The sequence below is a fragment of the Buteo buteo genome, chromosome 4, assembly GCF_964188355.1.
Source record: "Buteo buteo chromosome 4, bButBut1.hap1.1, whole genome shotgun sequence".
In the NCBI taxonomy this organism is placed as follows: Eukaryota; Metazoa; Chordata; class Aves; order Accipitriformes; family Accipitridae; genus Buteo; species Buteo buteo.
This window is the reverse complement of record NC_134174.1, coordinates 52386850-52404401: the sequence shown is the minus strand read 5'-3', so window position 1 is coordinate 52404401 and position 17552 is coordinate 52386850. Positions and strand designations below refer to the sequence as shown.

The window sequence follows — 17552 nt, the reverse complement described above, 5'->3', positions numbered from 1 at the left end:
GAACCACAGATGAAGCAGCTTCCAAACTGCCACAGTCTGCAGCCTGATGTACATATATTAAGGTAAACTAAAAGCGGCATCAGTTTAATATGCCATGTAGCGACCTCTGTGGTTCAGTTTGTGCAGGTGGCAATCACAAATGGAAAGGACCATAAAATGAGACGGCTAGTGGCCATAGTATCTTCTATTGTCCAAAATTTAATCTGTTTATGACTAGAATCAGGACAAAGAGCAGGATCAGTGCTCTTACTAAAAGGCAGAGCATCTTCCTTGCTAAGAGTCATAGCTCCACTCCCTTGGTGGGAGAAGAGAAAAAGATGATGCAGTGATTACTGTCAATATTAGAGCATTAAAGGAAGCCAGCACTAATTAATGTTTGTTTTCTCTATCCAGCGCTTTGACAGTGTTGCTGAAATAGTAGAGAATCATCAGCGCACCTCCCTGGTTCTAATTGACAGCCAAAACAACACAAAAGACTCGACGAAACTGAAACACATTGTAAGAGTTTCTTAATCAAACTAAACTGCTTAAATGAAGAATTTTAATCATTTCTTTCAACATCCCAAAACATGTGGATCAGGTATTAAAAGAAGAAAATCCAAAATGATGGAAAATACTCTTTAAGAGCACCTACTGAGTAGCAAGAGATGCAGTTCATAAAGTTCAACCCCATGTCACCTCTATCAGAAAAGCACTCATATTTAACACAAGAAGCTAAAGCAGATACATCCTCGTCTGTGGCTTCCATCTGTGACAAGACAGGTATTCAAAGTCACGTGAAGAATAACTGCATACCACAGCCTGGTCCTTTGACTGCTATTTAAAGACAGATTTCCTGTAGGACATTTTCACTTTAAAAAAGAGAATACCCACAGTGATCTACTCTTTCCATTTGTTACATTTACCACCTATCACAGCTTTCAGCAATTTCTTTGTAAAGTGCACAGCCCCAGAAGTTAGAGCAACTCAACCTAATGTACTGCTGTGTACAAGCTGAAAGTAGGACTGTACTTCATGTGTTTAGTGGCAATAAAGCTGTCTTGAGTGTTTTAAATTAATGGACATGTATTGTCCTTTTCCTTGGCTTTACTCTTGTTTCATTAATATTTTTGTTTGTATTTTCAAATGTGCAAATAAAATTAAAAATATTGTAAAGTCAACAGCATATGGAGACATTCTGGATCACATTTCTTAGCATCCTTCCAGCGAGAAAGCATCAATTTGCTATCATTGATATTTTAATGTGTATATTTATATGTGCTCCTTCACAAGTTCTGTTGTTATAAAAACTATCACTTTTCACAGCTTCAGCATATATATTTGGCTTAATAGCTCTCAACTCTTTTGTCTTCAGATTGCCTACCATTGGTGACCCAGGCACATTGCTAAACCAACCACCCACTCAATTCTTGCAGAATTAGTTTACAGACACACACACACAAAAAAAAACCAAAAACAACCTTTCTTTTTTCAAGCCTGTTCCATCAGTGGTTTACTTATTATATTATTGTGAACAAAGTAATTTCTACAAAGGTTAAAACGGTGAAAATTAAATTGATGAATGTATAAATTACACCAATGAAAAACTTTTAGGAACAGTTGTTAATTAGTTCTAGAGGTGTTTGATTTCACTTGACCTGACAACTCATCCATCTTAAAACTATCTTCCAAAATTGACACTCTATACATACCTGCTTTGTTCTTTTTGTTCCAGATTAGGCACTGTTCTCTAGGATTATGTGCAAGGCATTTAAGGCAAGATTCAGCCAAGACTTGCAAAGGCTCAGCAAGACACTTAGAGCTATGCTGTAGCTGTATTCTGCAACTACTTCCTTGTGGTTTTGATCAATTACTTCTACAAGTAATGCACCTGTCTTCTAGAAAGAACTGCTTACTAATGTGACAAAGATGTTCAGCACCTAGCTACCTACTTTGCTGGGTCTTATTTTCTTCCCTCAGCAACAGATAAGACCCCAGATGTGAAGCAAATGTGACACCTGCAAGTAAGAAACAACGTATACAGACTTCACACAAGCCTGCCTATGACAGACTGTTCACAGTACTACATAAATGCTACATTTAGTATATTGTTCAGTTGGCATTAATTAGTATTATACTAATACTACACTTAGTATTAGTGTGATGCTTAGAACATTAAGATTGCCAAGGCCTCAAAATTAACAAAAGTTATTAGTCTCTGCAAGCTTATTTTACTCCCATATGGGTGGGTACTCTGATATTATTTAGTTACGTGAAACATCACTTTAGAAGGTTCCTGTTTCAAGCAATACTCACAATGGAAAACAGTGTGTGAAAAAGCAGCCACTCAATATTTAGCTTTCTTTGCATGCATGTAGAGTCCTTGCCTTATTCACTCATGTCCTGCACAGCATTTAAACTTTGTTCTTAACAAAACTGTTTCTTGTTAACCTTTATATATTGGGTCCTCACAAAAGTGTCTGGGTTCTTCAAATACTGCTTTCTGAGTTAAATGTGTAGTATCACCATCATTCTAGAATTGGGGGGAAAAAGGCATGAAAAAGTGAAACTCAGGTGTACCTACAGACTTTCATATGAGAGACTAAGTATCAGGTTTTTAAGGTAATTAGCAATAGTGAGCCCTTTCCATACTCAAAGCACTGCTGCTCCTGCCCCTCAGCTCTTAAGTGCTCAGCACTACACCTAACTTTGTGGCTGATCCACAAATAACAAATATGCTCTAGATTAGATAAACATTCAACTACTTTCATCCTCAAACCCTTCCTTTCTTTTTAGTCATGTTCTACATCATTACAGGGGTACCTTACAGTTTTGACAACAAAATGAGGCAGGGATGTAGTAGGCAACACCACCTTCCACAAAATAATCCATTCATCCTGAGAGGAAAACATCCTAGGCACAAAATAAGGGGGGGGGGGGAACAGGACAGGATGACAAACCCACCAGTACGTGGTCACCTATTTTACTATACTCACAGTTTTATGGAGGAAGAAAGGAAGCAGACTAGTTAACTCTGCTTTCCTTACCCAAGCCAGATCTTTTATAGCTTGGGCAGACTGTGGTGTAGACATATTTTGAAACACAATTTTAGCTGGAGAAGAGAAAGGTTTGAGCAAGTTTCAGGTATAGGATTGCACCAAGTTACCATTTCCTAGATTCTGTGTTGACTGCTGAATCAATAGCATCAGGATTTTTAACACAGCATGCTCCATCGTGAGTGCTAATTTTGCATTTTGCAAGGGTATACAATAAATTAGTACTCAGGATGGAGCATGCTATGTTAAAAATCCTGATGCTATTGATTATATATTGAATCAACCTGAAACTTTTATCGTACAACTGTTGCAGTGCCAGCAGTTGCTGCTAGTTAATGCTGTCAGGTGTTTCCACCAGGTAGCAGGTATGTCAAGTCTGACCTCTGACAGACATAGGAACACACCTCTCCTCCCATATTTCTTGGATATTGTTAGCTAATTTCTCTTCCATGTAATTAACTGAATAGCTAGGAAAAAAAAACAAAGGAAGATGTAAAAGTAGAATTAAAAAATTGGCTTTAAAATGAAGTAAATTTTTTGTCTGAGAACTCAGAGCAAAGTATCGTATTTACTAATGTACAAAGGAGCAGAAGTGTTGTCTGCCTACCTGATACAGAAAGGAGAGTACAATGAGTACTGCACATCATTCCTGACAACATTGTTCCATGAAAGGAGTAAGAACTTGCATTCTCAAAAATCCAAGTGTTCAGACATGCAAGTTACAGAACTACATTCCTCCTTTACATTCCTCATTCAATCTAAACCACCAGCAGCAGGCAGAGATTCTTAGGAAGTGTTGTTAAAAAAACAGGTCTCACATGACAACAGCCCTGGAACAAATATTGAACGCAAGTTTTTTGTTAAAACATCAAAATTACTGATGAAAAGAAACCATGACTTACCAATGAATACACATCTTGCAAAGAATATACAATGGGCTAGATTTTAGGCCACTTTACACAAACACTGTACAAACACTTGTTGCCTCTGCACTTGCATCTATTTCTGTATGTCCAAAACACTATAACCAAGTTAAGGTCTTCTTACCTTGCTATATGCACAACGTTACAAGCTATCTTAAAATGTTATGGTTGCAAAGTCAAGCACTCAAAATCAAGACACTCTTCAGATCAGGTTACCTGTGCAACCTTAATTTGTCACATCACATATATCCATTACAATACAAGCATTAAATGTATGATCATTGACTATTTTTCCATATGGATTTATGTGTTTCACTTGGTTGACACAGTACTTCAGGGATAAATCATAGCTGTGTAATGAAAGACTGGTAAGATATTTGTAAGATACCTTTCCCATTTACTGAAGATGCTGAGAAATGCGCAAACAAACATTGCAGGAGTCAGACAGTAAAAAGGTAGCCTCGTCTTGTTAAAGCAGTTGAGCATTTCACTGAAGAACTGTATATTGTCCCTGCACCTTCTACTGCACCATCCACTGCAATGCTGGTGAGACTGCTTAAGCCAAACTTTCTCCTGATGATCATTTATTGTGATCTTAATTTCACTGAAGTCTCGAGATACTTTGAAATCTGATCTGCAGAAGTGCCAAACTCTTAGGACCTCAAACAAAGCATTATGGAAAAGCTCGTAAGAAAAAAATAATTATATATATTCAGAATAGTACTTGAGCAATGTGTGTAAATAATACATCATCATAATTAAGGGTGGGAAAACAAAATATTAAATCACTGCTCAAGAGGGAGCAGCAGTTCTCTGCACTGAATGAGATGGATGTCCATGGATAAAGTGACACATGACAATGAATTAAGATTGAATAAAGCAAGCTTATTTCAACATTTCCTAGCTTTACAATGTTCTTTTTCACAGTATTGTTTAACATTACCCAATTCATAGGAAAACAAGCTGGATGGAAAAAAATTCTAGTGACAGTTGTCACTCTCATGATTCATCAATATAGAGAAAAACCCTAACTCTACAGCAGAACTTCCACCTCAGTGCTAAGTAACTGTTAACAAAAATTGGTCATCCTTGGTGAAGTAGCACCGAGTCAGTTTTAGCAACAAACTTCACAGATATTTCTGCCAAAGGAGGCAATGACAATGTCCAGAGTTCAGGGGTTCAGTTTTAGGGTTTATAGGAGAGCAAGCTGAGGCAGCCAACAGATCCTTCAGTCAAAAAAGCTTAACACATTTTTGTCTTTTCCTAATGCTGTTTCTTTCCAACACACTTCCTCACCACTACGCTAGTCTTCTTCAAAGTTCCCAGCCAAATTAATGTCAGAGCTCAAGCCCATTGTGCAGCACAAAATGATCCAATTTTGATACAGAGCACACACCAACTGTATATTAATTCACCCAAACTATGCTGCCTTGACTGTCTCGGGTACTTCAGCTGACTCCCATAAATAACTCACCAGCTACAAGGCTAGTGTGCATCTTCCTGCCAACAGACACAGTAAGAAAGAAAAACATATCTAGCTACTGATTTTTTTTAAAATCATTTTCATTTTAACACTTTTTAAAACATAAGTCAAATTCTGTTACTGGTGACATCCCTGTGACATCCGTGAAAGACTTCCAATTGTTTCATTGGTAGCAAGTCAAGCTTCACTTTTGCCTCATGGAAATAGTCAGAGAACTACCCCTGGACTTGCATACAACCTAAAACCTCAGAGACTTAAATGCCCCAGTCCTCTCCAAGTCCAGCACTCAATTTTGACAGCTTTTCCATCAATACTTTGGGAAGCTGACTTACACACCTAAGATGTAATCTTCCAGTACTTAGGCTAAAGGTGCCATATGGTAAAGGCACTCCCACTGAAGACTGGATCTAGCCTCCAGGTTCATTAAGACTCTGGAGGACAAAGCCTCTAAACACAGTAATTACTGTGGATAATAGGGACTTTCATTTGTATACTCTGAGTCACTATGGATAAGATACGGTCTTTTGTTTACATACCCTCACATAAACATTAAGAAATGTGAAGCATATCCTCCCTTCACTGTGATCCTTAAAACTGTAAGTAGGAAGCAAGCAGGCTCCTAGGAATATTACCCAACTGGCTGATAAAATGACGGACAAGTAACTCAAGCCTTGGTTTTGCCAAACACCATGTACCCTAAAAGGCAGTTCATCTGAATAAGCAACGGTAGAAAATACTATTTAGTCATTATGGGGACAAATTACATCCACCTGGAAAAAAACTATAATGCAGTTACAGGCCTGAAATGGTGCTTTGCACTTCACCATATCCTGGCCTTCCTATACGGTTTGTGGCAGCCATACTATAAAAAAAATTAGAAATATTTTCTATAAATGCTCACAGTCATATTCTGTAAATACAAGGTATAGCAAATTTAATAGTGACAGAGTCAATACAGATTAGGAATGTTCACCATTCTTAAACATCATATACATTATGAATATATATACTGTATATTTTCAACTGATTCCATTCTCAGGCTCACCGTATTAACACAATCGTAACATGTTTTATTAATTTATATGAAAAATACTTCACTAAGAAAGTAGACAAACTGCACAGAAATAGTACAAGTGTCATGTGCATAGCAATATAGCTTAAAGCATTCACATATGGCTTTGTTTAAATGAAACTATTGGGGAAATGGCCCTATATGGACCTATGGTTACACAGTTGACAAAATGTAAACTGCTTCACATCTTTTAGGCACTTGCTAACAATAGTGTTCAATCCCTGAAAAACAAAATCAAGAGCTAACAAGTGAAAATAACAAAAATCTCAGGATAACAGCTGTGTGTAGTTGAAAACGTTTTAAAAATTGCTTTTAGTAGTGCATGCACAGAACTGAAAAATGGGGAGGGGGCGGGTAATTTCTGTGCAAGAATTATACCAAATAATTGAAAAGTATAAAAATATTTACATGTTTAGGTTTTCTTAAGTATGTACAGAACAAAAGCCCTGAAGACTCATTCTATTGAATAAAAATATAGGACATGATAGTAGTAACAAAAAATAATATATAATTTTATGGAATTGTATTTGCAGTTAGTTACAAGTTATCTAAACCATAAAGCTCCTTGATCTATCTCAAAGCTTGATGGCAACAGAAAATCTGCTCTTCGCTTTAAAACACAAGCACTTTGCATCATTTTTAAACTTCAGTTACAATACTGAAATACAAAACAAAATTACTTGTGTATCCTCATTAAATTGATTCTCTTTTTAAAAAACTGTAATGTATGATATTTAAGTGTTATTTTCTTCACTGGTCATCATTACGTTAATGAATTCCAATCTCGAGTAGCCTCCATCAGATGCCTCTGTCCATGTCCTACCCAATTATCCTGATTGTCAAATATTCTACCGCAAAACCAGCAGCTAAACTTAGCTTTCAAGGTATTATCAGAGGTAGTTTTCACAATCTGGTAATTGTTTTTGCTAGTCTTTTTCAGTGTCAATTTTAAGACAAATCTTTCTTTTACAGGGCTAATAGGTTTTATTGTCCTGTGCCTCTTCTGAGAAAGATCATCAGTAGTTATGTCGAAAGGATGGCAGAAGGCTGGCTGCAGAAGTGCTTCGATAGTTCTTTTTGACAATGAAACCTTAAGAACATGTCCCTTAAATTTAGCAATGGTTTTCATTACATTTACAACTTCTGGAACATCTGCATCAGGATGGTTAAGCACAACAACTGGTTGATTTCTCCGAGGGCATTTTACAAGCTGTTTAGAATTAAAAGGAAGTAATTTCAAAGTCCTCACGGTTTCTTTTGTTGCCCTTGGTTTGTAAGGGCCACCTGATTCATTAACAACTTCAGCTTGATTCTTTTCCTTACACTTTCTGTGCAACATTACTTTCTTTCTTGGAGGTTCTGGGCAATTATCCTTACTTTTCCGTTTGAAATTCTTGTTTCTTTGCACACCCACAGTTTCTGAACTTTTAGACCCAGTTTGTTTTAAACGACGCTTTACTTTCGTGGTTCTGTTTCGGGTGCTCCATGTGGACTTCTGACTACCAAAGTTATTCCTGTTGTTAGCAGTTATTACTTTCATACTCTCAATAGAACCTTTTTGCAACTGTGTCCCTGCAGACTTAGTAGAATAAACCGGTTCTACAGAAGGAACACAACATGCTGGATTACAGCCTGCCAAAGAGGCATTTGCTGGCATTAACTTACCTGGTAAGATTAAGGCATCATTAGAAGTAAGATTAGTTTGTTTCTGTGCTAGTGCAGGAGTAAGGGACTGCAAGTTATCCAACTGTAGTGAGCGCACTGAGTTGCTTACTGACTGAGTGGTATCAGCCAGCGTATCTGAAGTAGAAGTCTTAATTTTCAGCAAAAGCTTTTGTTGCATGGCTCCAGTTTTCTTTGGTTGACAATTTTGATAATGAGCATTATCCTGAAAAACACTATGTTTATGAACTGCAGGCTTGTTTGGTGTCATACATTTCAGAAAAACTGCCTGCTGTCCATCAGGCAAAAGTGCATAAACACGTTGTTTATGTTTAGTTTCCTGTTGGTTTACTGACTCCAAGGAACCAAAGACAGCATCCTGATGCTCTGATAACACCTTCACAGAAGAAATTCCATTCACAGATGACTCCGATGAGTTTGTAATTACAAGAGGACCTTTGAATGGCATGCTATTCAATGAGTCATTTGCTGTACTACATGCTCTGCTATTACAGGAACTTCTTGAGCTTCTGAAACTGTCGTTTTTCCCCTCCACTTTTGAAGCTGGTACGGTTATTTTACCATATTCTTTAGATGCAACTCTCCCTAAAACCTGAGAACTATCACTAGGGACATTTGCAACTGTTCCAATTGCCCTGCTAAAAGTGAAAATCATTCCAGGTCCTTTATTTAAAACAAAAGATGCAGGTACACCTTTAGTCATGTGCCCATCTGACGAACTGGTTGACGGAAGAGATTTTCCTGAAACCACCTGTAGTCTGGGCTGGTTAGCAAGGTGCAAAGGAACAAAAAATCCTGATGGAGGGGACTGAACTAAAAGGGTTTTCTTCTGTTCCGGAAGAACTGGCGAAAAGCTGCTAGGATTTGGGGTTATAGACAGTAGTTTATCTTTTACTAACTGCTGCGTTATGATTGCATCTGAATGAGTTTTTAGCAACGTACCAACACCCGGAGTTCTGGATAATTTATCCATTCCCTGCGAATCAAATGATGTCCTGGGTGTCTGCCTTTCTCTCCCACAACGTGTACCTTCATTTGTGCTACATCTTGCGTTCAACTCTCTTTTATATAAATGAAAGTCTACATTAGAAGGAGGCCTCTGAAAACCACATGCAGTTGCAGAGCTTTTTAAATGTGTAAAAGCTTTATTCCCTGTCTCGTGACCAGAAAGCAGCTTGTCAGAGTGAAGTTTTATGCAGTTATTTGACTTGCTGTGGGATTCGTGCTGAGCAGTTGCTTTCACTTTTAACACATCTTGCAGTAACTGGTTTATTTCAGGTGACAAATAATTAGCTGCTTGTTCACTCTGCAATGAGAAAACAGATGTGATTTTAGGCATTAAGACTGAGTTAACACAATCAGAGGCATTTTCTTGGAATTTCTCAGCTACGTTCTCAAAGCCTTGATGTATGTTAGCATCCAAATACTGCTGACCATTATGCTGGTCCTCTGTAAAACACTCACTGCCAACAACACGTTTAGATTGGCTTTTAGAAGACACAGAGTTATTTTTAGTGTTTACATGTCCATAAGCTTTATTAATATTTGATTGGGCCGATATAACTTTCTCTGGTTTTAAGCTTTTCATCAACTCTGAATATGAAGATGCAGATTCACTTCTCCTACTGTTTTGAAAAGAAACAGTTTTGCTAGATATAAATTCTTTGTATCTGTCATCTGTTGACATCCAAATGCTACATGGGTTATCCGAAGTGTCCATTTTGGAATAGTTGTGGAAAGACAGCAACCCTTCATTAGAAGAATCCACTGAAGTTGAATAATAGAGATTATTGGTTCCATTACTATTATTCAGGCCACCATTTTGTATTTTCAGGTCAGGAAAGAAGGGCATTTTCATAGGGTCATAGTGAAGCGTATTTGTAATAGTGGGTGGTAATACCTGAGGATGACTTGGAGGACTATAGCTTCCCCATGAGATACTACTTCGAGTTCCAACTTTTGTCACCTCATCACATGGAGGTACAGTTGAGCCCAACTTCATTGGCAAATAATTCGAACTTTTTCCTACAGCTACATTAGAAGGTGCTACAGTTTGAGAAACACTCCTACCATAAAATAAGGAGTTATTTTGTTTTTCCACTTCTGTTTTTCCTGAATGAGAAGCAGAACAAGAAAATGGAGGGGAGGTTAATGGGTGAACAGAATTGTTCTTTAAGGTTGACGGATCAGTTACACATGGTATAGCACCTGAAGACAAGCCACAGGGATCAGCAGTCTGTAGCAAAGGAGTTGTAGAACCATCTTTAATAGGATCAGCTTTCTGACCCAACAAATGTATGTTTTGCTTACTTGTAGGCAACAATTTTATCACAATATGTTGTTTTCCATCTACCATTTTAAATCCCATAAATTTAGCACTGTAATTTGCTGGAACAGATATTTTATTGTTTTTGACCATCAAGACCGTTGGCCCATGAACAGCATTTTTCAATAATCCCAGGCCATAACTTGTTCCATCATCTGCTTTATTGTATTGTGCAGTAGTAGCAGAGAGCATTCCACCCATGAAATTATGCTTTTCTGTATATATAACTTGATCTGTTTCTTCATTTGCTTCCACATCTTTCATACACTGGTTCAGCTCCTCAGCTTTTGTTTGAATCTTATTCACACTTCTTAGCACTTGTGCACTTTTTTCTCCAGTTTTGTCGCTTCCACTGCTTATTTTTTTCCGTCTCCAGAGAGCTTTTTTCGATGCTCCCATTTTATACCTTCTTAACACAAGCTTCAGTCCTGCTGGAGTCTTCACTATACTTTTTTCACATTTCTCCTTTTCCAGTTTTTCTTTTGCATATAAGTGGTCTCTATGCAAAGCTATGATGTGTTTTAAAAGATAATCTTTCCGTGGTGTGCTGTAACTGCAGTAATGACAACCAAAAGGAAACATACTGGTATGAACAAGAATATGTTTCTGGAACTCCTCTTTTGTAAAGCTTACGTGATGGCATTTTCCACATTTGTATGGAACCTCATTATGTCTATGAATGTGCTGAACAAATGTGCCCACATCCTGGGTAGAAAACCCACATTTTTCACATTGAAAGTGACCATTTATACAATGCTTTGATGTGAAGTGTTTTGTCAAATCCAACAAAGTGTACATATGTTCATCATTACAGAGCTCACATTTTACTAAAGTGCTACGATGGGTGCGTCTATGCTGTTTAAATGACTGAAAGTCATTAGCCGAGAAGTTACACATCTCACAAGGATACAAAGGCAACTCGCCATAGTGTAACAGCTGAAAATGTTTCTGTAGATCATTTGGGCTGTATCTAATGTTATCTTTGCACTTGGTACAAGTGAAATTCAGTATCTTTGCTGTAGTTTTCAACCCTTCTTCAAATTGCACTTCTGGTTTATTTTGCAAGTGGCTTCCCTCTGCACAATTGGGATTGCTTCTGTTTATTTTCTCTAGACTTAAGGACTTCCTTGCAGTTTGCTGTTTACACTGAAAGAGTTTTCTAAATCTATCAACTTCATGTTTCATTAATACTTCATTTGGAATGTTCACCTTGGGTAAATCAATTTTCACATTTTTTAGTTCGTACAAGACATTGACATCTAAAATTGCTGGTTGAGTCATCATACTTAAAGGATCATTCACCAGTGCTTTTCCCAAAGTAGTATCTGTAGAAAAATTCTTTGCAGCATTGTGTTTTAACAAATTAATTTGCTTTTTATCAGAAAAAACCTGTTCCTTTTCAGATGGCATGATTTTAGGTTTTCCTTTTCTTTAAGTGAATTCTTGAGATTAGTCTTAGTTCCTGCAGCAAACAAGACTACTGCACCGAGTTATTCTCAAGGTTCTAGAACTTCCCCATTTTATTCTCCTGAAATTAGAAAACAAAGTAAATATTACTTTTTAAACTAATGCAATTAGGACACCCATTACAATTCATTAATAAATAAATGCCAATCTTGGAAATTGTTGATTTTTATAATAGCATTTGAGAGAAAAAAGATGAGGAGAAAAAAATTAGACATTATACCATAACCTTTTCTTGTTTGTTTGTGTTGGGGGGGGGGGGGGGGGGGGGGGTGTTGGTGGTTTGTTGTTTGGGGTTTTTTTCCCCACAAAATGTACATAATTCTTGAAAAATAAACTTTAAAGAACAACACATACTGAAAAATAAAAACATTGAAATTCCATGCCATCAAATTTTGGTTTTCTCCCACCAGGACAGTCTGTAAGCATGAGAAATCCCAAGAGCTGCTTTTTTAAGATGAAGCTAGCATTTATTACTTATTCAGGATTTCAAGCAAATATAAACACAGTAGCTCCTCTGTGACATGGATCGCTAGCTGAACCTAGCTGAAGTACTAAAAACAAGTCAAATTCAGCAGGATTTGATACTTTTGTTACTCAAGTCTGCTACTCTATTGGTAGCTAACTATTGTGCTTAAAAAGAAAAGAAAAAACAAAATCAAAATCTGACAAAATCTACTTCACTAATGGAGACATTACCCTTATCAACACCAAAAAACCCACCACACTCCTCTACAATGAATTTTTCACATGCCTACCTTCAGTATCACACAAGTCTGAAGTAGTCAACAAATATAAGTTACCTCTGTTTTCTCACCATATGTTCCTGGGTATAGGTTAATCTTTTCAGAGCAAGTGCATGACTGACAACAGTACTCCTCTATGGATTAAGAGGCTGAAACAGGTATGGTCAGCATCATTGTCTTGCTACAGACTTAATATCAGTGTTTCTATAACAGGCTGCACTGACAATTTATAGCAGCTCAAGCGCATGCTGAAACAACACTCCCACATGTCAGCATAAAATCAACAGAAATGTAATAGCAGCGAAAATAACTTGAATTTCGGAAAGTGAAACTGAAAATGAAGAACTGTTTCTTCACTATTCTATAACACTTTTTACCAAAAACTTTTCTGTAGTAGAAGTCACAGCATCACTTTCTTCTTTACTAGCAAAAGTTACTGAAGTGTTAGCTGAAATCTGATCAGCAGCTCTCTCTCCACTGTTCTCCTGCCCACCCTGAAGCAACAGACTTGGAACTCATTACATCATCCTCTTTATTCACATTCAAACTGAAAGAATGATCACATCCCCTCCCTCATTGTGATGAAGTTCAAGAGCTGCTTCTAGAGCTCCAGGCCATCATAAGCATCACCACTGTCTTCCAAATATTTTCCTATAGTCCTTTGAGAAGGAAATATCTAGCATCACACATGTAAATACCTGACAAAGAAAATGGGAGACTGAAAAATTTTCAAGGCCATGTTCGCATATCACATAGCAAGAAAAGCTTTTTTTTATTTTAAAAGCATATGCTTTATTGCATTCCTTTGGAAAAGATATTAGCATTTCTGCACAATTCTTGACAATAATAAGCAAAACAGACTTTGACATTTTATACAAACTCCAATATCAAATAAATTCAATTAACTGTGTTCTTCAGCTATGACACCTGCAAGATTTCAACTATACATTTGACATTCCAAAAAAAAAAAAAAAAAAAACAAACCTACATATCACAGACATGTGCACACACACTCCCTCCTTGGGAGTCTTTCCAAAATAAAACACTTTAGGTACAGGATTTTTATTTTTAAACTCAATGATACATTTCCCATCTTCCACAGAGGAGATTAATACATGGGATATTACTCCACTTTGAGCCTTCAGAAGAGAACAACTCACCTACATTACACTCCATTTTCACCAAGAGAGTCCCGTATTATAACACTTTCTCTTGTCAATGGTAAATCCCTTATTTGAACAGGAGCAAGCTGAACTCCCACATAAAGAATAAGTAACTAAAAATGACTTGGACTTGTTAGCTTGAAGAACTTTATTAATACACAGATGCAACACATAACAATCACAGGTTGCGTGATGCAATACATCATCCTGATGGTAGCTGCCTATCATTCAGATTAAAATGTTACACTGTCAAATACTAACAGCTGAAATATGTATGCAATTAACACTATAAAAATCCAAAGTGGGTAGAGTATGCTGCAGGGAACAAGCCTCAGGCTTTTTAACATGGGGCCAACGTTGTCCTCAGTTGGGCAACATTTCACTAACTGGATAAAACATTTATGTTTGGCAAAGAGTCTCGGCTGGGGATATGCAAACCTGATTTGAAATCTCCTTTAACTAATTAACCACACAAATTACAATTTAACCTTGTTATTATTGGGCAGCATGTACTATTGACAAGCACCTGCAGAACGACAAATAAAAATATTTACTAGAAACAGCCAACTAGTAACAAAAAAAAAAAATCCCAGGGATCTTTAAATGTACATTACCAAACAAGAAGTCAGACTTACACATGAAGAAAAGACTTGAGTCCAATTCTTCAACAGCCTTTTCAAAGTTTTTCCACACACATAGAAGAGGTAAATATGTAAGACTCAGAAAAGGCCACAGTCAGGAGGAATACTGCAAAAAGGTCTGGAAACAAAAGAAAAGGTATTTTAAAAGGTGTAAATGCAAGCATAACTGAAGGAATAAGCTGAAAAGCACAAATCCTTCACAATTTTACATTATATGCATTTTTAACACATTGAAGACAGAAAAACTGTAACTCTCTCCCAAATAACACCATCAAATACAATACAAATTCTAAATTAACAAGTGGGATTAAAAATCACTAGCAAACTCCTCCTAACGAGGCCTATTTTAACCTTAGCTTTGTCACTACATCTCGGGCATTTGTAACTGGTAACCATAAACATATAATAACTTAAAAAAAAAGGCATAAAGAAGTAACTAGTACCTCAGTCCATCAAATTTTAACTTGAACTCAAAAGATGCTTATCTTTTGTTAAGTAAAAATTGTAATAAATTCTACAGCAAAGACCTAATTATAATTTTCTAGAAACTTTCGCAAAAGTCTGGAAGGGAAGTGGAATATTACATTCACAATATTTGAAACAAGTAAGTAGATTATAAAGCAGATATAATGAATACAAACCCTGAAAATACATATGCATACACCACAGTTAACTCCCCCCAAAAAAAAAGATAAACACCAAACTAGGTAGAAGCATAAGTAACCCCTAAAAATGATCCAATATGTCAGTATTTTGTTTACAAAAAGTACGCATGGAGGAAAAAAAAAAGTTTTAGCTATATGCTTTAATCTAGTGATAAATGACAGATAGGAGTAAGACACTCCTAAGTTACGTACCTTTTACAGTTTTTCCATTTAGAACAAGTAACCATAAATGCAAAGTACATTTCCAGGCAGGTAGTATTTTCAAGATTTGTTTTAAAATTGTTTACACTCATTTAAATGTTACTAAAAAACAACCCTATGCTACCGTATTTTCCACGCTTGGTCCCATCCTACGTACGTCTGCAAATTCAGAGTAGTGCCTTCATCTCTACAAAGATCTGGGCACATGCAGGAACTTACAGAGCTAGAACTTCAGGATCCCATAGAGCTAGAGCTTCTGGCAGTCAGATACAATCTACCTGACACAGCAAAACGCTGCTTTTGTAAAAATAAAATATAAAATAAGAATTACCAAATCACTCCCAAAGCTAACAAACACGAACGCAGACACCCCTGCTCCGCAGCAAACTTGCCATTTACGAGAACAGCAGCTCAACGCTCCAGCGACAACACGGCCACCGCTAACGTACCTGCAGACAACCGCTCCCTCAGCCCGCTCTTGCGCTGCCGGGGGGACGCTCCCCGTCCGCCTCCCCGCCGGGGGCTGCCGGCCCCGCCGTCAACGAGCGGCGGTCCCACAGGGCGAGGAGCAGGGCCAGGGCGCGGGGCTGTCCCCCTCCCGTCCCCGGGACGAGGAGGCAGGGAAGAGCAGGGACAAAACACGAAGCGGTCGGTGACGCCGGACCGGCGGGGGAGCCCCCGGGGCGGCCGTCGCCGCCCCAGGGCCGGGCCGCGCCGCGAGCTCCACCCGACCGCGGCGGCAGCGCCGGACGCTCCCCGAAATCGGGGTGGGGGCGAGGGGGGCCGAGCGGGGCGCGCCTCCCCCTCCTCAGCTCCTCCTCGGCACCCACCCGGCTCCCCGCGCAGCCCCGCCGGGCCGCGCCGCCCCCACCGGGCCGGGCCGCGCCGCCCGCCGCAGGGCGACCGCACGGCCCCGGGGGGGGGGGGGGGGGGGGCGCCGCGCTGCCCGCGCCGCCTCGCCCGGCCTCGCGTAGCCCGGCGGAGGGATACGGCGCCAAAAGCGGCTCCGACGCCGGCCACGAGGCATTCTCGCCCACTACCCGCCGCGGGCCGGGCGCTGCCCGCGGGCCCCGGCCGCCCCGCCGCCAGCCCCGGCCGCCCCGCGGCCAGAGGGGGTGGGGGGCGCGCACTATTTAACGGCTCAACCGTACCACGGGGCGGCCTCCTGCCCTGCCGCGGTGTCGCGCCTCCTGTCCGCCGCAGCCCGCGCCGGACCGCGCTCTCCCGTACCGCGCGGGGACCCCCCCGCCCCATCCCCGGCCGGCGCCCCTCGCGGAGTTACCTCGCCGCTCTCCATAGCCCGGCGAGTCGCTGTTGGCGGCCATAACAGTTTCCATCCGGGGACTGTAGGGCTGCGAGCCCGACGGTGGGGGCGGCCGCGGCGGAGGGATACGCGTTCACCTGTGGAGACGGACGGCGGCCGACGAGGCCCAGGGCGGGGGTAGTGCTCGGGTGGGGGGAGGGGTGGGGCGCCACCGCCCCGCAGGCGCGACGGGCGGCGGCCCCCGCCGGTGGGGGCGAGGCTGCGGCACGGGCAGCTCCCGCTGCCTTCCTCCTCCTCCTCCTCCTCCTGCTGGGATGGGGGCGGGGGGGAAGCGCTATGCCGGGCTACCCGGCGGGAGGGCCGAGGCCTCCCGCACCCCTTCCCCGGGGCTGCCGCGGCCTCCCGCCGGCCGAGGGCCTCCCGCCGGCGGGCCCGGCCACATGGCAGGGCCAGAGGTCCAGCCTGGCCGCACGGTCCATCGTTACTTTTCAGTGGTTTTGTGCTTCCCTCCGGCCGAGGGTGTGCGGGGTCCCGTGGCACTGGGCAGGGAGAGCTGGTGCCCCTTCACCCAGAAGGAAAGGCGCTCGCCTAGGCTCTTCGTGGGCCACCCTTGACAAGGATGTGCTGGGCCGTGTAGACACGTTGTGTAGGGGATATCTGTAGAGATGACAGCAAGAAAAGCTGTCAGAATATTATACGTGGATTAGATGGGTTGATGTGTTTTTATATGCTTAAAATAACACAAAAATCCCGGCTGAAGATCACCACAAATTACACGTTTGCCTTGTTAAAGACACAATATCGTTGCTGCTTAGAAGAGGGATAAACTACGCTTGTCAGTAGGAGCGTGCTCTTTACATTTGTGCTAAGTTTTAATGCATGTGGA

The 17552-nt window shown here is 40.4% G+C and overlaps 2 protein-coding genes across 14 annotated transcripts in view; one reads left to right on the top strand and one right to left on the bottom strand.

Annotated features, from left to right (window-relative positions):
- Positions 1-1482, top strand: part of BLNK (B cell linker) — a 108230-nt gene extending 106748 nt beyond the window's left edge. For 4 of the 8 annotated variants that reach the window (XM_075026129.1, XM_075026127.1, XM_075026130.1 and 1 more), the window contains one exon: positions 394-1480. In XM_075026129.1, coding sequence (XP_074882230.1) covers positions 394-513 — 120 coding nt within the window. In that variant the 3' untranslated portion in view covers positions 514-1480. Of the gene's footprint in view, positions 1-393 lie in introns of all 8 variants that reach the window. The other 4 variants (XM_075026125.1, XM_075026123.1, XM_075026126.1 and 1 more) reach the window with 3 other exon arrangements.
- Positions 1-16818, bottom strand: part of ZNF518A (zinc finger protein 518A) — a 62581-nt gene extending 45763 nt beyond the window's left edge. For 3 of the 6 annotated variants that reach the window (XR_012650133.1, XR_012650134.1, XR_012650132.1), the window contains exons 1-2: positions 16685-16818; positions 14531-14654 (exon numbers count right to left, since the gene is read on the bottom strand). Coding sequence is in view for 2 of the 6 variants with exons in the window: in XM_075026121.1 (XP_074882222.1) it covers positions 7277-11932 (4656 nt within the window). In the remaining 4 variants the exon portion in view is untranslated. Of the gene's footprint in view, positions 1-6358; positions 12051-13538; positions 14422-14530; positions 14655-15851; positions 16622-16684 lie in introns of those variants that run through there. The other 3 variants (XM_075026121.1, XM_075026122.1, XR_012650135.1) reach the window with 3 other exon arrangements.
- Between the last annotated feature and the right edge of the window lie 734 nt (positions 16819-17552).